Source organism: Ranitomeya imitator, chromosome 5 (genome assembly GCF_032444005.1).
Source record: "Ranitomeya imitator isolate aRanImi1 chromosome 5, aRanImi1.pri, whole genome shotgun sequence".
Lineage (NCBI taxonomy): Eukaryota > Metazoa > Chordata > Amphibia > Anura > Dendrobatidae > Ranitomeya > Ranitomeya imitator.
Genome location: NC_091286.1, coordinates 665,758,474 through 665,785,441, shown reverse-complemented (window position 1 = coordinate 665,785,441; position 26,968 = coordinate 665,758,474). Strand labels below are relative to the sequence as shown.

Below are 26,968 nucleotides of genomic sequence, written 5' to 3'. Positions count from 1 at the left end.
AGAATCAGCCTTCCAGGACCTTGCGGTGACGTCGCGGTGACGTCGCGGCTTGTGATTGGCCGCGCGGCCACCCATGTGACCGCTCGCGCGACCAATCACAAGCCGCGACGTCACCGCGACGTCACCGAAGGTCCTGGAAGGGCTGATTCTTAGGAAGGAAGGCTGCTGGAAAGAAGCAGGGCGCGTCCGAGGGTGAGTATATTCCTATTAGGTATATACTTACCCTCGGATGCGCCCTGCTTCTTTCCAACAGCCTTCCTTCCTAAGAATCAGCCCTTCCAGGACCTTCGGTGATGTCGCGGTGACGTCGCGGCTTGTGATTGGTCGCGCGAGCGGTCACATGGGCGGCCGCGCGGCCAATCACAGGCCACGATGTCACCGCGACGTCCTGGAAGGCTGATTCTAAGGAAGGAAGGTTCCCGGTTAGTACCAGGGCGCGTCAGAGGGTAAGTATTGCGACATTTTTTATTTTAATTCTTTATTTTACACTTAAATCTGAATTTCGATACCAATTCCCGATATCTTAAACATATCGGGAATCGGTATCGGAATTCCGATTCTAGATTCAAAAGATCGCCGACTTCATGGCCGACCCCACACAGGGGTCGGGTCGGGTTTCATGAAACCCGACCTTGCCAAAAGTCAGCGACTTTTGAAAATTTTCGACCCGTTTCGCTCAACCCTAATGGAGAGGCGTCAATTATGACACCTATCCATTATTAATCCAATACTAGTAAAGGGTTAAAAAAAACACAAACACATTATTAAAAATTATTTTAATGAAATAAAAACAAAGGTTGTTGTAATAATTTATTCTATGCTCAATCCATCTGAAGACCCTCGCTCTTTAACAAAGAAAAAATAATAAACCAACAATATACATACCTTCCGAAGATCTGTAAGGTCCCACAATGTAAATCCATCTGAAGGGGTTAAAATATTTTGCAGCCAGGAGCTCTGTTAATGCAGCGGTGCTCGTGGCTGCAAAACCCTGGGGAATGAAGGTAAAGTAGGTCAATGACCTATATTTGGCTTCATTTGCGGTGAGGTGCCCTCTGCTGGTTGTCCTCATATGAACTCGAGCCTGGGAGCTTTCGAGGAAAGTGCCCACACTCCAGGAACAACCAGCAGAGGGCGCCTCACCGCGAATTAAGGTAAATATAGGTCATTGACCTACTTTACCTTCATTCCCCGGGGTTTTGCAGCCAGGAGCACCGCTGCATTAACAGAGCTCCTGGCTGTAAAATATTTTAACCCCTTCAGATGGATTTACATCGTGGGACCTTACAGATCTTCGGAAGGTATGTATATTGTTGGTTTATTATTTTTTCTTTGTTACAGAGCGAGGGTCTTCAGATGGATTGAGCGTAGAATAAATTATTACAACAACCATTGTTTTTATTTTATTAAAATAATTTTTAATAATGTGTTTCTGTTTTTTTTTAACCCTTTACTAGTATTGGATTAATAATGGATAGGTGTCATAATTGACGCCTCTCCATTATTAATCTGACTTAATGTCACCTTATAATAGCAAGGTGACATTAACCCTTCATTACCCCATATCCCACCGCTACACGGGAAAGGGAAGAGAGTGGCCAAGTGCCAGAATAGGCGCATCTTCCAGATGTGCCTTTTCTGGGGTGGCTGGGGGCAGATGTTTTTAGCCAGGGGGGGCCAATAACCGTGGACCCTCTCCAGGCTATTAATATCTGCCCTCAGTCACTGGCTTTACTACTCTGGCAGAGAAAATTGCGCTGGAGCCCACGCCAATTTTTTCCGCCATTTAACCCTTTAATTTAATAGCTACAATGGCCAAATTTTGCATATACACACTACTAACATTAGTAGTGTGGAATATGCAAAAAAAAAGGTGATATGAGATGGTTTACTGTATGTAAACCATGTCTCATATCATGTCGGGTTTAGGAAGGAGATAGCAAAAGCCGGTAATTGAATTACCGGCTTTAAAGCTAACTAGCGCTGTATGAAGTAATAATATATATACATATATGTGTCTCACTGACATATATATATATATATATATATATATACCTATTCTATGTGTACACATTTATTCTACCTATTCTACTGTAAGCTGTCAGTGTGATTTTACTGTACACCGCACTGAATTGCCGGCTTTTCTCTCTAACACCGCTGCTTATTTCTCGCAAGTCACACTGCTGGTCCGTGTGTAATCCGTATTTTTCTGGCTTCCATAGACTTTCATTGGCTTTTTTTTTGCGCAATAAGGTGACAAACGCAGCATGCTGCGATTTTCTCCGGCCGTAGAAAGCCGTATAATACTGATCAGTAAAATACGGCAGGGGCATAGAGAATAATTGGGACGTTTGTTAGGCGTGTTTTACGGACGTATTTTATGCGCTCATACGTCCGTAAAACTCGCTAGTGTGACGCCGGCCTTAGACAGCTAAAAAAAAAAAGCCATAAAGTGGTGAAGATCTTAGCAAATATACAAGAAAGTGATAATGCCATGACAGACTATAGTGATTCTTAAATGTATCCCGTTAATAGAGACGCAAATGTGGGAAATTAGAAACAATATTGGAAAACAGTGAGGTTTAGGGAAGAGTCAGACGGCTGAATACTGTAATGTTAATGGGAATTGCAATGGAATGCTCAGACTGGTTCTCTGAGCTTCATAGAAGTGCATGCTGTCATGCTCGGGTTAGGAGGGCCGACGGTCAGTCCGAACATTATGCCGCAATCCCCTTCTGACTTATACAGTCATCTGACTCTTCACATAGACTGGCAAACCTCTTGACAGCCAAACTAATTAATAACTAATCAACTAAATCTCAAACGTACTCAAAGATCTTTTCTGGCAGGTTGGTACAAGAACCTACATGAAGACTTGTGGCCCGATCAATTGGCATGTGTTTGTTCTCTGGATTTATTCCTTTATCATTTCTTGATCTACTTTAAGTTCTTGTTCAACTGGTTAATATTACAGTGACCTAATTTCCATATCCCATCATACTTCCCAACTTCTGCCAAAACTGTAAATTTACTGAGCAGAGAGAAAGGAAACATATTTTACTGCAGGGTAAAGCACTAATTGGGTCTGCAAGAGATATAATTTAAACTGTGTTCCACATTATTATGCAAATTGGATTTAAATGTCATAAAGATTTAATTGTTTTGTTTTCTAAATAAACTCGTGGATGGTATTGTGTCTCAGGGCTCAATGGATCACTGAAATCAATCTTAAACACATGTGATAGTTTTCCAGGTGATTCTAATGAAAGGAAAAATACATAAAAATGATGTTCCATACTATTAAGCAGGCCACAGTTTTCAAATAACATGAGAAAGTAAAAGGATCTCTCTGCTGCCGGAAAGCATCAAATAGTGCAAAGCCTTTGTCAATGGATGAAGACACTACTGTATTTTTCGAACTATAAGACGCACTGGACTAAGACACACCCCGGATTTAGAGGTGGAAAATAGGGAAAAAAAAATATTTGAAGCAAAAAAATGTGGTAAAATATTTAGGAACATAAATAACATATTATATGTGTTGGTATTATATATAATAGTATGTTATTATGTTGGAAGCTGCGGGTAGAAAATGGTGCTGCAGGACCAGTGTTGTGTCTGTAAAGTACTATATGAAGACGCTGGAGGGTGAGTATAAGAATGGGGCACAGGGCTTATATTGAAAGCACCACTCCAGCACTAAATATAGTTCACCACAGGAGTGGCAGATTGCTTTATTGTGTGTTGTAAAGAATAACCTTTTAATTGTGGCAGCCAGCCAGCCACTGTGATGAGGTAAAAATCTGGAGCATCCCATGAGTGCACACACAGAGCCCTCCCTCTTGTTGCCTCTCCACGGCACCGGTCATAAGATGAAGCCTGCAGATTCTAGTGCGGTGTCTGAAGGACCTGTGATGACATCAGAAGAGGGAGGGCTCTGTGCCATCATGTGATGCTCCAGCCCGCCCTCTTCATGACATCACACAGGTCCTTATGCCACAGCATCCAGCACAGCCAGGCAGGTATGCGGAGATCTTGTCTTCCCCTATGGCCACTGCGACTGCTGCCTCCTCCTCCTCCACCAGACGCACATATCTCCCATGCCGCTGCAGGAATCCAGCACTGGGGAAACCATGTGTGTCCCTGTGTAAGTAAAGGAGTATTCATTTGCTGCTCCCTGCCCACTGCTGGGTGCTGACAGGTGGGCGGGGAAGCGGCTAATGAATATTCACTGCACTTTAATCATTGAGACCATGTGGTTCCTCCAGCGATGATTCCAGCAGCCAGGCAGTGGGACAATTTTCTGCCACCTGCAAGTGGTATCAAAGTGGATCCCACTCACCGCTGCCCCCTCCCCTGTTACATCCGGACCATAAGACGCACCCACACTTTCCTCCCAAATTTGGAGGAAAAAAAGTGCATATTATGGCCAGGAAAATACGGTAGATATTTCCAGAAAACTTAAGCGTGATCATCGTACTGTTAAGAGATTTGTGGTTGATTCTGAGCACAGACGTGTTCGTGCTGATAAAGGCATAATGAGGAAGGTTTCGGCCAGGCAAGTTCATCAGATTAAGAGAGCAGCTGCTAAAAAGCCATTACAAACCAGCAAACAGATATTTGAAGCTGCTGGTGCCTCTGGAGTCCCTCGAACCTCAAGGTGTAGGCTCCTTCAAAGGCTTACTGTGGTGCATAAACCTACTATTCGGCTAACCCTAAACAGTGTTCACAAGCAGAAACAGTTGCAGTAGGTACAGACATACATGAAGACTTTCAAACAGTCTTCTTTACTGATGAGTGTCGAGCAACCGTGGATGGTTCAGATGGATGGAGTAGTGGATGGTTGGTGGATGGCCACCATGTCCCTATAAGGCTGCATCGCTAGCAAGGAGGTGGAGGAGTCATGTTTTGGGCCAGAATTATGGGGAAAGAGCTGGTAGGGCCCTTTTATATTCCTGAAGGTGTGAAAATGACCTCTGCAAAGCATATAAAGTTTCTGACTGACAACTTTCTTCCATGGTATAAAAAGCAGAAACGTGCCTTCAGGAGCAAAATCATCTTCATGCATGACAATGCACCATCTCATGCTGCAAAGAAGACCTCTGAGCCATTGGCTGCTATGGGCATAAAAGGAGATAAACTCATGGTGTGGCCCCATCTTCCCCTGACCTCAACCCTATAGAGAACTATTGGAATAACGTCAAGAAAAAGATCTATGAGGGTGGGAGGCAGTTCACACCAAAACAGCAGCTCTAGGAGGGGATTCTGACTTCATGCAAAGAAATATAAGCTGAAACTCTCCCAAAACTCACAAGTTCAATGGATGCAAGAATTGTGAAGGTGATATCAAAGAAGGGTTCCTATGTTAACATGCAACTTGGCCTGTTAGATGTTTTGGAGTTAAATAGCTTTTTTGTTCAGTGAATGTGACCTCCTAATGCTGCAAATTCCACAAATGAGCATTTTCATTTCTTTAAAACATATCACGTGTTTAGAAATTCTTCTGTGCCTAATAATTTGGAACAGTGCGTTTTGAGTTTTTATTCATTTTGGAGATTATACTGTTATCATTGGGAGGTTTCTTCAATAAAATTTGATGTACTGTATACTCTAACGGGTGATGACTTTTATTAGACTGACTGTCATTTGCACCGACCATTTAGGAAAATTCGAGAAAAATATCATTTGCATAATAATTTGGAACATGGTGTAGAAATGTTGCACACCTTAACCCTGCTGTTGTCTTCGGTCTGGGGAGACCGATTTTGAACTTTGGTATTTTTTGGGGTGTTCAAGATGCGGTTCTGAAACTTGTCGTTGATTGACTTAAATGAGGATGGGTCGGTCGGCCACCGGTTTCAGAGCCGCATCTTGAATATTTTACAGAATATTCAAGTTCAAGGTCAGTCGTTTTTGACCGAAGACAACGGCAGGGTTAAGTCACTCACATAGGACTTTCTTAAAAAATGTCTCATTTTAGTAGACACTGGTTTGTTAATCATCGCAAAATATTTTTCGACACATTAGAAATTTTGCCTTTTGAGTCTTTAAAGTGTTCTGAGTTAACCATTAGATATAAAGTATTGGTTGCCATCTTGCTTCTGACATCTTCCCTTCTTATATAATGTGTCCTCAGGAATTATTTTATCTACCAACGATAACTGGAGAGCAATGAGACGGTTTACTCTGTCAACACTTCGAGATTTTGGAATGGGCAAGGAAACCATCGAAAGAAAGATTGCTGAAGAATCAGATTTTTTGGTGCAAAAGTTCAGATCTTACAAAGGTTTGTGAATGGATCTATTATGCTTTGTTTGTGCATAGCTTCAAGAAAAAAAACTTACTATGTCATGAGCCCATCAGAGGAGGTAATTCTGATGGTTCACAAAAACAAAACCCTATTGGCCTTGAGTGGTAAGCAGAGATGAGCAAATCTCTTGAAAGTCTTTTTAATCAAATTCACTCAAATTTGGCATGTTCGGAGATTATTCCTGTTCCAAATTGAAACTGTCATGACTGCTGTTAGGACAGGGAAAAGAAAAATCTTTATCCTCTCCTTTCCTCACCGGTTCTGCCACCTCTGCCAAAGATCCAAACCTCTTTGCACCAGGCACAAAAGCCACTGCATTCCAGCGCCGAGGTCAATCTGACAACTGTGATTGGTCTTACATGGTCACAGGGTAGGGGTGAAGCGATTCACATCATGATCTGGACATATGAAGCTGTAATGGAGACACCACCCATGCAAAAAAGATCGAAGTAAAAGATAGGAGCGGGCAGAACAGATGAAAGGGGATAAAGTTTTTAATAATTTTAACCTTTTCCTAACCCTTAATAGAATCTAATCTTTTAGGATTCATATTATTAATATTATTATTATACATTTTTATAGCGCAATTTATACCATGGCGCTTTACATGTGAATACGGGGCAAATATAGACAAATACATTAAACATGAGCAAATAAGGCACACGGGTACATAAGGAGGGAGGACCTTGCCCGCGAGGGCTCACAGTCTGCAGGGGATGGGTGATGAAACTCTAGGATAACACTTGGATAACCAAGTAGCCCCTAATAAATCAAAATCAGATTTCTACCTTGTGGGGGTTGTTTTGGATGCATGCACACTAGTCTACCAGAGACTGTGGACACAGACGGACACCTCCAGCTTGGGATGCCTAGCCACTGCAGGCCCCAGACTCTATACGGACTTATAATCTCTGTGCCCATTGGCACTTCTTTCCATATGACTCCCCTGATGATTCTCCATGACCGGAGTTGAAACGCGTAGGGAGGAAGAAATTACATCTCCAGAGGATTTGGGACTCTGCCTTTATACACATTGGGTGGGTTGGTCCCTTAGAGTAAGGTCCATTCGGGGCCTGTCCTTGTTAGGACAGGAGTTACATAGGGGCTACAGGGTAGATATATTACTTTAGCCCTGCCTCTTCTCATTTACTTGGATCTCTACTGTGTCATGCGGAAGTATACAGTGTCCGGCAGCTTGGGTGAGACTAAACCATTTTTTTCTTACTGAGCACTGGTTCACCTGAGCACCTTATATGTATCTTTTTTTGTTTGTGTCCTGTTGGATGTGCATTTTTTAGTATTTATTATTAAAGGTTATGTTTTATTAGTGGATATCCTCCACAGCTGATCCTGTCTTGAGCCAGAGGGTATATGTATGGCGTGATTTCTACACACCTTTGCTTCTCATGCATGCACACTACTTTCAGGAAATCAAGACAACTAATATTCCTGGACTTGGATGGAACTAAGGAGTTCGTTATCAAAAACCATATATCCTACCATTCTAGGGGTGTAATATATATAATCCAATGTTGGTGCAAAAAGCTCTATGTTGGCCGCACAAAACGACAGCTGAGGGAGCATATAAAAGAACATTTCAAAAATATCCTGAAAGGCTATTTGGGACATCCCCTCTCACGCCATTTTAAAGATAAGCATGGGCGATCACTGAAAGGTGTTCTTTTTTGTGGGATCCAGATTGTACGCCCAAACTGGAGAGGGGGAGACTTTATTAAACAAATGTCCAGAACTGAATCACAATGGATCTTTACTCTGGACAGTTTAGCCCCAAAAGGCCACAATTGCAAACTAGAACTGTATGCTGTTAAAAATCATTATTGCGCAAAAATATCTAATCAAGACTTAACCAGGTGCGTTATTCTTAAAAGAAAAATGTCATGATATTCTGACGAAAGTATAGTGGTTTATTGAGTTATCCACCATCGCAGCAAAAACATAAAAGGTAGATGAAACAATTACAAACAGAGTGTCCATGTGTATATATCAGCGCTTTTCTTGTTACTCATCTTTCCAAGGTCCTGAATGGTAAAAGTCATCTGTCTGTGTGAAGTCTGAAGTCATCATAGCATGGAGTAGCTAACAGCTGTTGTTCCTCGTGTCTTGTCTCATGTCCATGGAGAATGATGGTGAAGGAAGGGAGGTGACCGTCCCACGTGACAAAAGCCCCCACACCCTCCTAAGAGACGTTTATATATGTTCAACACTGATCACGTGTCCTCTGTATATGGAGTTAACTTATACTCTGAGCTACATACACAGAAATAGCTTTTGATAGTGTCAGCAAGAAACCATGTGCTCGGTACAGAATAAAAATAAGAATAATTAACATTTAACAATTCCCCCTTTTGAGGGTGACAGACATTGATTGGAACCCTCAAATTAAAATATTAATAAAATCTTCTTTCTTCTTTGGCAAAATGATGTAATAAATAATATCAATAATAATATTGTTATATGTTCTCAATAATATAATATGTAAATTCATGTTATGGTAAGCCGTGACTAATATTCATATAAAATTATATAATTATACTTCCCTATATCTACTTGAAGCATCTCAGGTCTGATGTCATCTGGTCTTCATATTGATGTCTTCTTGGTTCTTTTAAACAATCTTTAATATAAGTCTTTTGTAATAGATGATAGCATGTAGATATGTAGAGACTGTGTGTCATGTGTCAATCAAAGTCCATAAATTCAAATGTTGATAAGAAAACAAAGTTCATAGATGAAATGTAGCTTTAATATCTGTGCAGTGTCACCTTTAGAGACCTGGACTTACATTGGCTCGCCTTGGAAATCATCTGGAATCCTCATATCATCCGCACTGGTCTTGGGACAGGTGTGACGTCTTTGGTCAGCACAGCAAGGGTTACATCGACTCTTCCTTGCTAAACATAGCACCATAACCAGTCCTTAGTGCACAGGACACATGTCAGGGTTATTACCTGAGTGTTCACCAGCTTTCATGGAAGTCTTATAGGTGATAGGAAACCACTGGATCGTGATAAGAACGTAATAACACTGTTCATCTTTGATACTGTACTCATAGTCAGTGATGGATGCTGTAGTTGTGAATGGTGACATGAATTGCATTTGACACAGTCTATTATTACTCAGAAATCAGAGCATTGTTACCTTGTGGAACTTCTGGATAACGGCTTTTCTTCTTGTAACTTTTAAGAATCAATTGAATTTAGAAAAATGTAAAATCTTTATTAACGTCTTTAGTATCTTGATTGAAGTCTTCATTCCCTATTCTATACCAAATCTGGTAATTTTCCTAACTTATAATATCACAGCGTACCATAGCAATCAATAATATCCATATAATTATTAAATGATATTAAAATGGAGTTTATATTTGGAAAAATAAAATAATAATAATAATAATAATAATATACTATCATTTATTATTATTATTACACCATATTCTTCATGTGATTGGACATTTTTATGTCATAGGTGTAATTTCTTTTTGAACCCATAGATGTCAGTATGTCTTTTATGTAACAAGTGCTGATATTTAGTATTAAAACTTTATTAATTTATGTTCAGTAGACCAATAATATGTAAGTATGTATAGCCATGAACCAAAATAAGAATATATATATGAATGAATGAATGAGTGAAAGAATTGTTGTATTTAACTTAGAATTGAAACATTTCTTATATAATGAAACCATATGATCACTATATTTGATAAAGCAATATGCTTGTAGACATTACTCTATTAAATATTGATTTTTCCTTGATGAAAAATAAAAATGAAAAATAAAAATGAAGAAAAAATTAAAAATGAAAAATTAAAATAAGGCCTTCACTTGTTGATGAAAAATGAAAAATAAAAATGAGAATAAAAAAATAAGACCTTTATATGTTGATGACAAATGCTGAGGTTATGTCTCAGTAACACATTCCCTTAATATTTTCCTCATGTAGATGTTGTCATAACCTTGAATCACCAAAATATGGAAATTATGCAACTTTGCATATAATACCCTTCATTAGAGGAAAAAATGACTTTTATAATATTTATTGTTATTGTACCCAATAATACCTTATTAATATTTCTTCTTTATTAAAATGTGTGAAGAAGAGGTATTGATGAAATGTGATGATGTAATCAAGATCGAAAACACATTTCCCCCTTAATATCAAAAAATATTATTTTATAAAAATTAATTTGTAAAAACCCAAGTGAAAAATCATTATTTTTATAACTGTCATATCAACTTGTGCCATATATTTGTTTGAAGAAGTGTACTAATCTATGTAACTATAAAAAAACACTGAATATGAAAATATTATCATTTGGAAAAATTATTCTAAATGTAGGTTTTCTAGAAAAATCATATTGATGTGATTGCACTTATTAAATAATAATCACTCAAGAAATATATGTTGAATAATAATATTTAAATATATCTTAATATTCTAATAATTTAACTGAATCCTATTATTTTTTTAAACACGCAGTTGTTGTTTTTTTTTTTTCTTTCAAACATACCATAAATCATGAGGCCTCTGTCAAACTGTGCATCCACATTCCACATTCCACATACCACGCTCTGGTCACTCTTACATTACACACTTAGCATTAGGTTCACTCTTAGCAGCTGCCCATACACTTCTGTCATCTGTCACATGTGACACACACATATAGACGTTCAAACTACATATTTCACATACAAAGAATACACATATATTAACCCAAAATATTGTTTCCTAATTATTAATCAATGCGCATTGTAATCTATTAAATTTAGTATTCTAATATTCCTTTGAATATTCCCCAAATATTATCTAACACTATGTTTTAACCTATAGAAAGGACTCCTCCATAAGAAACTTGAGTTGAATGTTCCAACATTATTTCGGTACAGGCCTGTAACTAAAACCATTTGAATGTAAGGCTGAGGAAATTCCTAAAGTTTAAAAACAAGGCTATATGATATATTTATTTTCAGCTCACAGCTGTCCCGTCATGCACCATGCAGGGGGAAAAACATAATGTTACAGAAAAACTTGTAGTACACACATTTTTAGGTATTAGACATATTATTTATTTTTAAGTGTTAAATATATAAAAATCATGCAGTTAATATAGCTTCCTGTGTGAATAAGACATAAATTCATGAAACAGGTATTTTTTGTTCAATCCTCGCTTTGAAAATAAAATTCTAAGGGAAAATGAAAGATAAAGGTTAATTTCATATTTATTTCAAAACAAAATAATTTAGATATCTTATACATATGTATATATTTAATAAATGTATTTAATTGTAATTCTAAATATTTTTTACTGGAGTAAATTTTAATTATTTCACTATATATATATAAAAATGCAGTTAATATAATCTCTACTTATACAAATATGCTACAGTATTTACTGTATATTATATTAATATATGTAACTGCAGAATTATATTGAAATAGAATAATTACATTAATAAATAATACATTGTATAACTCATCATATAATATACCAGTAATTACATTTTTAGCCAATCCCTATCCCAAAATTTACCTCTCTGTTGATAATTTGTTGAAAACCTAAAACTGCCATCTTTAGTCTTATGAGCTGTGAAAACGGAGTGTTCAGCTCGCTCCCTATGCTGTTGCACAACTGCTTCCATCTGTCAATTTCCGACAGATCTGAGCCTTCAGATTTTAACCCTTTCAAAGGAATTTCTTTAATAGATTCCTGAATCGTTTCATAGGGTTTGTAACAAATATGTAATTTTCTTCGTACTTCATAGATTTGATTTTGGATCAGATTTGAAGATTTTGATTTTGGCTTTTGATAAGCTTGAATTCTGACTGGTTTCAAAAACTTAGTAAAATGTGTTTTCCTTTCAAGATTCTCGTGTTTTCTAGAAAAATCAAGGGATTTTGCGCATTCGTATAAAGAATCTTTCTGTGAAGCAATTACACGAGATACAGGATTTAAGAATTTAAACTTGTTTACAAAACAATTTATCATGGATTGTTGATTCAAATTCGTACAGACCAATTTATAAGTCCTTTCAAAAATGGCCATAAAAGTAAACGTACATTCTTCCCGGCCAATCTTCAATTTTAGAAGAATATCAAGATCTGGATAATTTTCTTTCAATCCACAGAAAATCAAAATTCTTAATCTTTCTACATCAGTCATCTTTTCGTGGAACTCATCAGTCTGCATTTTTAGTGAGAGTCTTCTGGAGAAGATTACCGGAAGCCAAATTTTAAACAAATTATTTCTCTGCACATTAGTCAAATCAAACTTATCAGCAAAACTCTCAAATATCTCTGAATTTCTGCACACATGGATTTTGTCATCATATGCAGGAATGATTTTGCATAATTTTAGCAGGATTTTCCTAGATTTAAGTTGGAGTTGGGCCTCTGAGTCGTCTATTTTTAGTGGCCCTTGTACATCTGTCCCTCGTAGATCATCTTTGTCAATTGTCATGACTCCTACACTTCCTCCATCTTGTTTTTCATCTTGTGTCACAAAGTCAATGTTACTTTGGGTGGCCACACACACGTGTGTCACATCTTCCTCACTCTTCTCATTACAGTCAATCTTGGGAACATCATTAATTTCCTTAGAAATTCTTTCTACGCTGTCTTTCTTGGACTTCTCTGTCACAAACTCGTTACATACATAAACCATATGTAAAATATTTTTCAGTTGCTCTTTTTCTTTTTTCTTAGACATTAGCTTAGAATCTAATTTCAAATTCGAATTCGCTATTCTGCATTCTGCAAATAAATTAGACCAAAATATTTCTAAGCTAGATCCGTACAAACTTACAAATTCTATCTGACTTGATTTAGCATATGAATTAATCAAATCCATTTGTCTTACCTTGAAATCTCAGCTTGTAGTCCCTTTGCTTTTACAACGCTGGGCTCCGGACTTCGGCACGGCTATTTTCAGCACGTCTATCTTCAGCACTACCAGTGCTTGCTGTCAATCTGTCTGACACCTGTTAAAGTCTTCGTAATTCGTAGGTTCTTGTATGAGTTCTTTGTGACTTGAAGTTTTGAAGTGGAATTCCTGAATACTTGCACAATCTAGCGGAACTCTTCTGTCTTCCCCCGTGTGCAAGAAGAAGGAAATTCACGCAAAAATAGCACAAAAAAATCAAAACTGGCTGGCTAGGCCAATGTTAAAAATCATTATTGCGCAAAAATATCTAATCAAGACTTAACCAGGTGCGTTATTCTTAAAAGAAAAATGTCATGATATTCTGATGAAAGTATAGTGGTTTATTGAGTTATCCACCATCGCAGCAAAAACATAAAAGGTAGATGAAACAATTACAAACAGAGTGTCCATGTGTAAATATCAGCGCTTTTCTTGTTACTCATCTTTCCAAGGTCCTGAATGGTAAAAGTCATCTGTCTGTGTGAAGTCTGAGGTCATCATAGCATGGAGTAGCTAACAGCTGTTGTTCCTCGTGTCTTGTCTCATGTCCATGGAGAATGATGGTGAAGGAAGGGAGGTGACCGTCCCACGTGACAAAAGCCCCCACACCCTCCTAAGAGACGTTTATATATGTTCAACACTGATCACTAGGGTTGAGCGAAACGGGTCGAACATTTTCAAAAGTCGCCGACTTTTGGCGAAGTCGAGTTTCATGAAACCCGATCCGACCCCTGTGCGTGGTCGGCCATGCGGTACGCGACTTTCGCGCCAAAGTCGCGTTTCAATGACGCGAAAAGCGCCATTTCTCAGCCAATGAAGGTAAACGCAGAGTGTGGGCAGCGTGATGACATAGGTCCTGGTCCCCACCATCTTAGAGAAGGGCATTGCAGTGATTGGCTTGCTGTCTGCGGCGTCACAGGGGCTATAAAGGGGAGTTCCCGCCGACCGCCATGTTACTGCTGCTGATCTGAGCTTAGGGAGAGGTTGCTGCCGCTTCGTCAGAAGCAGGGATAGCGTTAGGCAGGGTCCATTAACCACAAAACCGCTTGTGCTGTAGCGATTTCCACTGCCCAACACCACCTTCGGTGTGCAGGGACAGTGGAAGCTCCTTTTTTTTTTTTTTCCTCAGCGCTGTAGCTCATTGGGCTGCCCTAGAAGGCTCCCTGATAGCTGCATTGCTGTGTGTACGCCGCTGTGCAAACCAACTGCTTTTTTCAAAGCACAAATCCTCTTGTTCCGTCCTTTCTGCACAGCTATCTTGTTTGTTTGTCCACACTTTTTATTTAATTTGTGCATCAGTCCACTCCTTATTGCTGCCTGCCATACCTGGCTGAGATTACTGCAGGGAGATAGTAATTGAAGGACAGTTCCTTTTTTTTTTTTTTGTGGGAGATTAAGATTGACATTTCTGCTAGAGTGCCATCTCTGTCTGTGTCATCTCTCACTCAGTGGGCCATAGAAAGCCTATTTATTTTTTTGCTTGATTTGGGTTCCAAAATCTACCAGAAAAAATCACAACATCAATCAGTGGGAGAAAAATATTGGCCTCAGGGCTTGTGTGCCACTCCTTACTCCTGTGTGTGCCATCTCTCACTCAGTGGGCCATAGAAAGCCTATTAATTTTTTTGCTTGATTTGGGTTCTAAATTCTACCTGAAAAAATCAATAAATCAATCAGTGGGAGATTAATATTGGCCTTTGGGCTTGTGTGCCAGTCCTAAGCGTGCCATCTCTCTCTCTCTCAGATAGTGGGCCATAGAAAGCCTATTTTTTTATTATTTTATTGGGTTTATAAATTTTCCCTGGAAAAAAAAAAAAAGTGGGAGATTAATATTGGCCTCTGGGCTTGTGTGCCAGTCCTGAGCGTGCCATCTCTCTCACAAATAGTGGGCCATAGAAAGCCTATTTATTTTTTTGGTTGATTTGGGTTCATAATTCTACCTGAAAAAATCAATCAATCAATCAATCAGTGGGAGATTAATATTGGCCTTTGGGCTTGTGTGCCAGTCCTAAGCGTGCCATCTCTCTCTCTCAGATAGTGGGCCATAGAAAGCCTATTTATTATTATTATTTTTATTGGGTTTATAAATTTTCCCTGGAAAAAAAAAAAATGGGAGATTAATATTGGCCTCTGGGCTTGTGTGCCAGTCCTGAGCGTGCCATCTCTCTCACAAATAGTGGGCCATAGAAAGCCTATTTATTTTTTTGGTTGATTTGGGTTCCTAATTCTACCTGAAAAAATCAATCAATCAATCAGTGGGAGAAAAATATTGGCCTCAGGGCTTGTGTGCCACTCCTTACTCCTGTGTGTGCCATCTCTCACTCAGTGGGCCATAGAAAGCCTATTAATTTTTTTGCTTGATTTGGGTTCTAAATTCTACCTGAAAAAATCATTAAATCAATCAGTGGGAGATTAATATTGGCCTTTGGGCTTGTGTGCCAGTCCTAAGCGTGCCATCTCTCTCTCTCTCAGATAGTGGGCCATAGAAAGCCAATTTTTTTATTATTTTATTGGGTTTATAAATTTTCCCTGGAAAAAAAAAAAGTGGGAGATTAATATTGGCCTCTGGGCTTGTGTGCCAGTCCTGAGCGTGCCATCTCTCTCACAAATAGTGGGCCATAGAAAGCCTATTTATTTTTTTGGTTGATTTGGGTTCATAATTCTACCTGAAAAAATCAATCAATCAATCAGTGGGAGATTAATATTGGGCTTTGGGCTTGTGTGCCAGTCCTAAGCGTGCCATCTCTCTCTCTCAGATAGTGGGCCATAGAAAGCCTATTTATTATTATTTTTTTTATTGGGTTTATAAATTTTCCCTGGAAAAAAAAAAAAATGGGAGATTAATATTGGCCTCTGGGCTTGTGTGCCAGTCCTGAGCGTGCCATCTCTCTCACAAATAGTGGGCCATAGAAAGCCTATTAATTTTTTTGCTTGATTTGGGTTCCAAAATCTACCAAAAAAAATCACTAAATCAATCAGTGGGAGATTAATATTGGCCTCTGGGCTTGTGTGCCACTCCTGACTCCTGTGTGCGTCATCTGTCACTCAGTGGGCCCTAGAAAGCCTATTTTTTGTTTTATTTGTTTTCTAAATTCTCCCTGAAACAATCATTTTATTTTCTTTGGTTTCTAAATTATTCCTGAAAAAAATCATTTTTTTTGTATTTTTTTTTCTCTCAAGTCTCCCTGAAAAAAAAAAAAAAAAAAAAATCTGTGGGAGATTCATATTGCCCCTTCTGCTTGTGTGCCAGTCTTGACTCCTGGGTGTGCCATCTCTCTCTCTCCCCAATTGTGGGCCATAGAAAGCCTATTAATTTTTTTGCTTGATTTGGGTTCCAAAATCTACCAAAAAAAATCACTAAATCAATCAGTGGGAGATTAATATTGGCCTCTGGGCTTGTGTGCCACTCCTGACTCCTGTGTGCGTCATCTGTCACTCAGTGGGCCCTAGAAAGCCTATTTTTTGTTTTATTTGTTTTCTAAATTCTCCCTGAAACAATCTTTTTATTTTCTTTGGTTTCTAAATTATTCCTGAAAAAAATCATTTTTTTTGTATTTTTTTTTCTCTCAAGTCTCCCTGAAAAAAAAAAAAAAAAAAATCTGTGGGAGATTCATATTGCCCCTTCTGCTTGTGTGCCAGTCTTGACTCCTGGGTGTGCCATCTCTCTCTCTCTCCCCAATTGTGGGCCATAGAAAGCCTATTAATTTTTTTGCTTGATTTGGGTTCCAAAATCTACCAAAAAAAATCACTAAATCAATCAGTGGGAGATTAATATTGGCCTCTGGGCTTGTGTGCCACTCCTGACTCCTGTGTGCGTCATCTGTCACTCAGTGGGCCCTAGAAAGCCTATTTTTTGTTTTATTTGTTTTCTAAATTCTCCCTGAAACAATCATTTTATTTTCTTTGGTTTCTAAATTATTCCTGAAAAAAATCATTTTTTTTGTATTTTTTTTTCTCTCAAGTCTCCCTGAAAAAAAAAAAAAAAAAAAAAATCTGTGGGAGATTCATATTGCCCCTTCTGCTTGTGTGCCAGTCTTGACTCCTGGGTGTGCCATCTCTCTCTCTCTCCCCAATTGTGGGCCATAGAAAGCCTATTAATTTTTTTGCTTGATTTGGGTTCCAAAATCTACCAAAAAAAATCACTAAATCAATCAGTGGGAGATTAATATTGGCCTCTGGGCTTGTGTGCCACTCCTGACTCCTGTGTGCGTCATCTGTCACTCAGTGGGCCCTAGAAAGCCTATTTTTTGTTTTATTTGTTTTCTAAATTCTCCCTGAAACAATCATTTTATTTTCTTTGGTTTCTAAATTATTCCTGAAAAAAATCATTTTTTTTGTATTTTTTTTTCTCTCAAGTCTCCCTGAAAAAAAAAAAAAAAAATCTGTGGGAGATTCATATTGCCCCTTCTGCTTGTGTGCCAGTCTTGACTCCTGGGTGTGCCATCTCTCTCTCTCTCCCCAATTGTGGGCCATAGAAAGCCTATTAATTTTTTTGCTTGATTTGGGTTCCAAAATCTACCAAAAAAAATCACTAAATCAATCAGTGGGAGATTAATATTGGCCTCTGGGCTTGTGTGCCACTCCTGACTCCTGTGTGCGTCATCTGTCACTCAGTGGGCCCTAGAAAGCCTATTTTTTGTTTTATTTGTTTTCTAAATTCTCCCTGAAACAATCTTTTTATTTTCTTTGGTTTCTAAATTATTCCTGAAAAAAATCATTTTTTTTGTATTTTTTTTTCTCTCAAGTCTCCCTGAAAAAAAAAAAAAAAAAAAAAAAATCTGTGGGAGATTCATATTGCCCCTTCTGCTTGTGTGCCAGTCTTGACTCCTGGGTGTGCCATCTCTCTCTCTCTCCCCAATTGTGGGCCATAGAAAGCCTATTAATTTTTTTGCTTGATTTGGGTTCCAAAATCTACCAAAAAAAATCACTAAATCAATCAGTGGGAGATTAATATTGGCCTCTGGGCTTGTGTGCCACTCCTGACTCCTGTGTGCGTCATCTGTCACTCAGTGGGCCCTAGAAAGCCTATTTTTTGTTTTATTTGTTTTCTAAATTCTCCCTGAAACAATCATTTTATTTTCTTTGGTTTCTAAATTATTCCTGAAAAAAATCATTTTTTTTGTATTTTTTTTTCTCTCAAGTCTCCCTGAAAAAAAAAAAAAAAATCTGTGGGAGATTCATATTGCCCCTTCTGCTTGTGTGCCAGTCTTGACTCCTGGGTGTGCCATCTCTCTCTCTCTCCCCAATTGTGGGCCATAGAAAGCCTATTAATTTTTTTGCTTGATTTGGGTTCCAAAATCTACCAAAAAAAATCACTAAATCAATCAGTGGGAGATTAATATTGGCCTCTGGGCTTGTGTGCCACTCCTGACTCCTGTGTGCGTCATCTGTCACTCAGTGGGCCCTAGAAAGCCTATTTTTTGTTTTATTTGTTTTCTAAATTCTCCCTGAAACAATCTTTTTATTTTCTTTGGTTTCTAAATTATTCCTGAAAAAAAATCATTTTTTTTGTATTTTTTTTTCTCTCAAGTCTCCCTGAAAAAAAAAAAAAAAAAAAAAAAAAATCTGTGGGAGATTCATATTGCCCCTTCTGCTTGTGTGCCAGTCTTGACTCCTGGGTGTGCCATATCTCTCTCCCCAATTGTGGGCCATAGAAAGCCTATTAATTTTTTTGCTTGATTTGGGTTCCAAAATCTACCAAAAAAAATCACTAAATCAATCAGTGGGAGATTAATATTGGCCTCTGGGCTTGTGTGCCACTCCTGACTCCTGTGTGCGTCCTCTCTCACTCAGTGGGCCCTACAAAGCCTTTTTTTTTTCCTAAATTCTCCCTGAAACAATCATTTCATTTTATTTGTTTTATAAATTCTTCTGTAAAAAATAATTTTTTTAAAATTTTTTTTTTCTGAAGTCTCCCTTTTAAAAAAAACAAACACAAATCAGTGGGAGATAAATATTTACATTTGCGCTTCAGTGACAGTCCTGCGTGTGTGCCATCTCATTTGTTGCCAACAACAACAGAGTGTGTAACATTGTGGCTGATTTTCGTTGTGGTCTCACCCACCTGTAAAGGGGTAGCTAAATCATACTGAAGTTATAGCTCACCGTGTAAGTTGTGTGACAGCAACAAATACCGTTCGTTTGGTAACGTTTTTAAAACAATGAGGAAGTCTGGTGGAAGAGGTCGTGGCCGGGGGCGTTCATTGTCAGCTGGTAATGAGGGTAGTGGTAGTGGTGGAGCATCAGCTGGTCGTGGGAAAAAAAATATTGCACCTAAGTCTGGAGCTGTGGAGCCAGGTTCGTCGTCTGGCTACACAAGGCCTCGAACGCTCCCTTTTCTGGGAGTAGGAAAACCGCTTTTAAAGCCGGAGCAGCAAGAGCAAGTTTTGGCTTATCTTGCTGACTCAGCCTCTAGCTCTTTTGCCTTCTCTCGTGAAACTGGTAAATGTCAAAGCAGCGCGTCGTTAGTGGATGTTCACGGTCAGGGACAAGTCGCTTCCTTGTCCTCTTCAGCAAAAACAACAACAGAGAAGAATGCAGCAGGCGACACAACGGGTTACTCCATGGAGCTCTTTACACATACCGTCCCTGGCTTAGAAAGTGAAGCAGTTAACAGTCCATGCCCATTACAAGTTGAATCTGACATGGAGTTCACTGATGCACAGCCACAGCCAGACTACTATCCTGGTCCTTTGACTCAGACCACAACATTGCCCTCGCAGGGTGCTGATCAAGAATCAGACCCTGATGAGACTATGTTGCCCCATCACGAACGCTATACCACCGACCGACACGGTGACACAGACGAAGTTGCACACGAGCTACAAGAAGAGGTAATAGATGACACAGTTCTTGACCCCGATTGGCAGCCATTGGGGGAACAGGGTGCAGGCGGCAGCAGTTCTGAAGCGGAGGAGGAGGGGCCGCAGCAGGCATCAACATCGCAACAGGTTCCATCTGCCGGGCCCGTATCTTGCCCAAAACGCGTGGCAAAGCTAAAACCTGTTGGAGGACAGCGTGGCCATCCGGTTAAAGCTCAGTCTGCAATGCCTGAAAAGGTATCCGATGCTAGAAAGAGTGCAGTCTGGCATTTTTTTAAACAACATCCAATTGATCAGCGCAAAGTCATCTGTCAAAAATGTTCAACTACCTTAAGCAGAGGACAGAATCTGAAAAGTCTCAATACAAGTTGCATGCATAGACATTTAACCACCATGCATTTGCAAGCCTGGACTAACTACCAAACGTCCCTTAAGGTTGTAGCACCCTCGGCCAATGAAGCTAGTCAGCAACGCAACATCCCTTCTGGCAGTGTAGGGCCACCATTTTCCGCACCACCTGCAGTATCTGTGCAGGTTTCTTTGCCAGGCCAAAGCCGTCAGGGTCAGGGAATCACCAGTTTCGTAGTAGGAAACACTGCATCTAGGGCACCGGTGGCAACAATACCATCTCCCACCGTCTCTCAGTCTGCCATGTCCACCGGCACCCCCGCTAGTTCCACGATCTCCAGCTCTCCAGTCCAGCTCACCCTACATGAGACTATGGTTAGAAAAAGGAAGTACTTAGCCTTGCATCCGCGTACACAGGGTTTGAACGCACACATAGCTAGACTAATCTCGTTAGAGATGATGCCCTACCGGTTAGCTGAAAGCGAAGCTTTCAAAGCCCTGATGGACTACGCTGTACCATGCTACGAGCTACCCAGTCGACACTTTTTTTCCAGAAAAGCCATCCCAGCCCTCCACCAGCATGTTAAAGAGCGCATCGTCCATGCACTCAGGCAATCTGTGAGCACAAAGGTGCACCTGACAACAGATGCATGGACCAGTAGGCATGGCCAGGGACGTTACGTGTCCATCACGGCACACTGGGTAAATGTGGTGGATGCAGGGTCCACAGGGGACAGCAAGTTTGGGACAGTTCTGCCTAGCCCACGGTCTAGGAAACAATTGGCTGTAGCCGTTCGCACCCCCTCCTTCTCCTCTTCGTCCTCCTGCAGAAGCGAGAGCTCGTCCACAGACCGCAGTCGCACAACCACTCCATCCGCAGCTGCCACTGTTGCACACCAGGTCTCCCATTATGGGGCAGCTACTGGCAAACGTCAGCAGGCTGTATTGGCTATGAAGTGTTTGGGCGACAACAGACACACCGCGGAAGTTCTGTCCGAGTTCTTGCAGAAAGAAACGCAGTCGTGGCTGGGCACTGTAGATCTTGAGGCAGGCAAGGTAGTGAGTGATAACGGAAGGAATTTCATGGCTGCCATCTCCCTTTCCCAACTGAAACACATTCCTTGCCTGGCTCACACCTTAAACCTGGTGGTGCAGTGCTTCCTGAAAAGTTATCCGGGGTTATCCGACCTGCTCCTCAAAGTGCGTGGACTTTGCTCACATTTCCGCCGTTCGCCCGTACACTCCAGCCGTATGCAGACCTATCAGCGTTCTTTGAACCTTCCCCAGCATCGCCTAATCATAGACGTTGCAACAAGGCGAAACTCAACACTGCACATGCTTCAGAGACTGTGTGAACAGAGGCGGGCTGTTATGTTTTTGTGGGAGGATACACATACACGGGCAGGCAGTAAGATGGCAGACATGGAGTTGTCAGGTGTGCAGTGGTCGAAGATTCAAGACATGTGTCAAGTCCTTCAGTGTTTTGAGGAATGCACACGGCTGGTTAGTGCAGACAATGCCATAATAAGCATGAGCATCCCCCTAATGCGTTTGCTGATGCAAAGTTTGACGCACATAAAGGATCAGGCGTCTGCAGCTGAGGAAGAGGAAAGCCTTGATGACAGTCAGCCATTGCCTGGCCAGGGCAGTGTACAGGACGAGGTAGCGGGCGAAGAGGAGGAGGAGGACGAGGAGGATGATGGGGATGATTATATTTTTAATGAGGAAGCTTTTCCGGGGCCACTGGAAATTGGTGGCGCGGCAAGGCCGGGTTCTGGTTTTTTGAGGGACACAAGTGACGTTGATTTGCCTGAAACTGCCCCTCAACCAAGCACAACCGCAGATTTGAGAACTGGAACTTTGGCCCACATGGCGGATTATGCCTTACATATCCTCAAAAGGGACACACGCATAACTAAAATGATGAATGATGACGATTACTGGTTGGCCTGCCTCCTTGATCCTCGCTATAAAGGCAAATTGCAAAATATAATGCCACATGAGAACTTGGAACTAATATTAGCAACCAAACAATCAACTCTTGTTGACCGTTTGCTTCTGGCATTCCCTGCACACAGCGCCCGTGATCGTTCTCACACAAGCTGCAGGGGCCAGCAGACCAGAGGAGTTAGAGGGGCAGAAATCAGAAGTGGCGTTGGCCAGAGGGGTTTTCTGACCAGGTTGTGGAGTGATTTTGCTATGACCGCAGACAGGACAGGTACTGCAGCATCAATTCAAAGTGACAGGAGACAACATTTGTCCAGTATGGTTACAAACTATTTTTCATCCCTTATTGATGTTCTCCCTCAACCGTCATTCCCATTTGATTACTGGGCATCAAAATTAGACACCTGGCCAGAATTGGCAGAATATGCATTGCAGGAGCTTGCTTGCCCGGCAGCTAGTGTCCTATCAGAAAGAGTATTCAGTGCTGCAGGTTCAATACTAACAGAAAAAAGGACTCGTCTGGCTACCCAAAATGTAGATGATCTAACCTTCATTAAAATGAACCACAACTGGATTTCGAAATCTTTTGCCCCACCTTGCCCGGCTGACACCTAGCTTTCCTATGAAAAGGTCTTGCCTGTGGACTATTCTGAATGCCTTTTCCAATCTCGTAATTTTCAGCACCTGATTGTCCAGCATACGACATGTTTACACCTCACTAAATGGCCAAACTCCCCACACGGGGCCGTGGTATCGACACTTGGCGACAGCACCCGTGAGAGTGCAGTTTGTCTGAAGAGGTGGGTGAGCCCGCTTTTGGTCGACGGCACTGCCACTGGGTCCCTCCTAGTACAATAAAGTGTCTCTGGCGGTGGTGGTGCGCACCCAACGTCAGACACACCGTTGTAATATGAGGGGCCCTGGGCCTGTACCGCCGGCCACAAGACAGTTTCCCCCCACCCCAGCTCAAACAGTGCTCTACCACTTGCAAAATTATCTCACAGCTCCACCAATGTTTAGTCTATGCGCTGACATCCTTCAATGCCTGCCACTGACAATACCATTGTATTGACATTTTTGTTATGTTAGGCCTTCGATGCCTGTCTGTGGTCACTCCTTCCACTAGGCCTCCACTGACCACACCACTGCTGCCCGTGTACCCCTGGAACCAATTTAAAATTGCCTACAGCCATGTGTTATTATTTTAGGCCTTCGATGCCTGTCTGCGGTCACTCCTTCCACTAGGCCTCTACTGACCACACCACTGCTGCCAGTGTACCCCTGGAACCAATTTAAAATTGCCTACAGCCAGCCCAATTTTTTTATTTTAGGCCTTCGATGCCTGTCTGCGGTCCATTCTTTCAACTACTACTACACTGACCAGGGCACTGCTGCCCGTGTACCCCTGGAACCAATTTAAAATTGCCTACAGCCAGCCCAATTTTTTTATTTTAGGCCTTCGATGCCTGTCTGCGGTCCATTCTTTCAACTACTACTACACTGACCAGGGCACTGCTGCCCGTGTACCCCTGGAACCAATTTAAAATTGCCTACAGCCATGTGTTATTATTTTAGGCCTTCGATGCCTGTCTGCGGTCACTCCTTCCACTAGGCCTCCACTGACCACACCACTGCTGCCCGTGTACCCCTGGAACCAATTTAAAATTGCCTACAGCCATGTGTTATTATTTTAGGCCTTCGATGCCTGTCTGCGGTCCATTCTTTCAACTACTACTACACTGACCAGGGCACTGCTGCCCGTGTACCCCTGGAACCAATTTAAAATTGCCTACAGCCATGTGTTATTATTTTAGGCCTTCGATGCCTGTCTGTGGTCACTCCTTCCACTAGGCCTCCACTGACCACACCACTGCTGCCCGTGTACCCCTGGAACCAATTTAAAATTGCCTACAGCCAGCCCAATTTTTTTATTTTAGGCCTTCGATGCCTGTCTGCGGTCCATTCTTTCAACTACTACTACACTGACCAGGGCACTGCTGCCCGTGTACCCCTGGAACCAATTTAAAATTGCCTACAGCCATGTGTTATTATTTTAGGCCTTCGATGCCTGTCTGCGGTCACTCCTTCCACTAGGCCTCCACTGACCACACCACTGCTGCCCGTGTACCCCTGGAACCAACATCAGAAAATATAAAAATAAGTATTTTGCTCATAAAAAAGAAAATACTGGAGAGATATCAAATGCAGACATTTTAACATTAAAAACAAACACACAACTAAAATCTGGTACAGTACTAAAAATGGCCACCAGCTACAATTACTTTCTCCTGCAAGTAGTTAACTGAAAGGTTTTTTAAATTGAAAACACAGATATGGCATCCACCGAGTGTTGTCCTGTCGCGTCTTCTTTATATTATTGCCGAAAAGATGCAAAACAATGAAAATAATAAAATCATTAATTACCAAAATAATAGAGAAAGTCAACACCACATTGCAAATAAACATTCATTCCAAATAAAGAAGCAGGGCGCGTCCGAGGGTGAGTATATACCTAATAAGAATATAATCACCCTCGGACGCGCAATGCTTATTTCCAACAGCCTTCCTTCCTAAGAATCAGCCCTTCCGTGGTGTAGAGAGACGTTGTGTTACACTCCAAGGTGTTCCCCAGGTTGCCTTTCCTGAGCTTCGATCTTCCGGCTCTCGTTTAGTAGTTGTTGGAAACTACGCTGCATTAGGCCTTCAAATTGGGTATGGGGTGCAGAGAGATGGTGTGTTCCACTCCAAGGTGTTCCCCAGGTTGCCTTTCCTGAGCTTCGATCTTCCGGCTCTCGTTTAGTAGTTCTTGGAAACTACACTGCATTAGGCCTTCAAATTGGGTATGGGGTGTAGAGAGAGGGTGTGTTACACTCCAAGGTGTTCCCCAGGTTGCCTTTCCTGAGCTTCGATCTTCATGCTCTCGTTTAGTAGTTGTCGGAAACTACGCTGCATTGGGCCTACAAATTGGGTATGGGGTGTAGAGAGAGGGTTTGTTACACTCCAAGGTGTTCCCCAGGTTGCCTTTCCTGAGCTTCGATCTTCCGGCTCTCGTTTAGTAGTTGTTGGAAACTACGCTGCATTAGGCCTTCAAATTGGGTATGGGGTGTAGAGAGAGGGTGTGTTACACTCCAAGGTGTTCCCCAGGTTGCCTTTCCTGAGCTTCGATCTTCCGGCTCTCGTTTAGTAGTTCTTGGAAACTACACTGCATTAGGCCTTCAAATTGGGTATGGGGTGTAGAGAGAGGGTGTGTTACACTCCAAGGTGTTCCCCAGGTTGCCTTTCCTGAGCTTCGATATTCCGGCTCTCGTTTAGTAGTTGTTGGAAACTACACTGCATTAGGCCTACAAATTTGGTATGGGGGAAACATTGGCGCATCTGCGGTCCCTCCTTCCTCTAGGCCTCCACTGACCTGTCTACTGCTGCCCGTGTTCCCCTGGAACCAATTTTAAATTGCCTACAGGCAGCCCAATTTATTATGTTAGGGCTTCGAAGCCTGTCTGCGGTCCCTCCTTCCACTAGGCCTCCACTGACCTGTCTACTGCTGCCCGTGTACCCCTTGAACCAACATCATAAAATAAAAAAAAAAGTATTTTGCTTATAAAAAAGAAAATACTGGTGAGATATCAAATGCAGACATTTTAACATTAAAAACAAACACACAACTAAAATCTGGTACAGTACTAAAAATGGCCACCAGCTACAATTAATTTCTCCTGCAAGTAGTTAACTGAAAGGTTTTTTAAATTGAAAACACAGATATGGCATCCACCGAGTGTTGTCCTGTCGCGTCTTCTTTATATTATTGCCGAGAAGATGCAAAACAATGAAAATAATAAAATCATTAATTACCAAAATAATAGAGAAAGTCAACACAACATTGCAAATAAACATTCATTCCAAATAAAGAAGCAGGGCGCGTCCGAGGGTGAGTATATACCTAATAAGAATATAATCACCCTCGGACGCGCAATGCTTATTTCCAACAGCCTTCCTTCCTAAGAATCAGCCCTTCCGTGGTGTAGAGAGACGTTGTGTTACACTCCAAGGTGTTCCCCAGGTTGCCTTTCCTGAGCTTCGATCTTCCGGCTCTCGTTTAGTAGTTGTTGGAAACTACGCTGCATTAGGCCTTCAAATTGGGTATGGGGTGTAGAGAGATGGTGTGTTCCACTCCAAGGTGTTCCCCAGGTTGCCTTTCCTGAGCTTCGATCTTCCGGCTCTCGTTTAGTAGTTCTTGGAAACTACACTGCATTAGGCCTTCAAATTGGGTATGGGGTGTAGAGAGAGGGTGTGTTACACTCCAAGGTGTTCCCCAGGTTGCCTTTCCTGAGCTTCGATCTTCCGGCTCTCGTTTAGTAGTTCTTGGAAACTACACTGCATTAGGCCTACAAATTGGGTATGGGGTGGAGAGAGATGGTGTGTTACACTCCAAGGTGTTCCCCAGGTTTCCTTGCCATTGCTTCGGTCTTTCGACTCTCGTTTAGTAGTTGTAGAAAAGTACACTGCATTAGGCCTACAAAATGGGTATGGGGTGGAGAGAGATGGTGTGTTACACTCCAAGGTGTTCCCCAGGTTGCCTTTCCTGAGCTTCTATCTTCAGGCTCT

The 26,968-nt window shown here is 41.2% G+C and overlaps 1 protein-coding gene across 3 annotated transcripts in view; it reads left to right on the top strand.

Annotated features, from left to right (window-relative positions):
- The window catches only part of LOC138638726 (cytochrome P450 2K1-like), a 384,462-nt gene that overhangs the window by 128,686 nt on the left and 228,808 nt on the right, over window positions 1–26,968 (top strand). For all 3 annotated transcript variants that reach the window (XM_069728255.1, XM_069728256.1, XM_069728257.1), the window contains exon 4: window positions 6,137–6,286. In XM_069728255.1, the coding sequence (XP_069584356.1) occupies window positions 6,137–6,286 (150 nt within the window). The remainder of the gene's footprint in view (window positions 1–6,136; window positions 6,287–26,968) is intronic.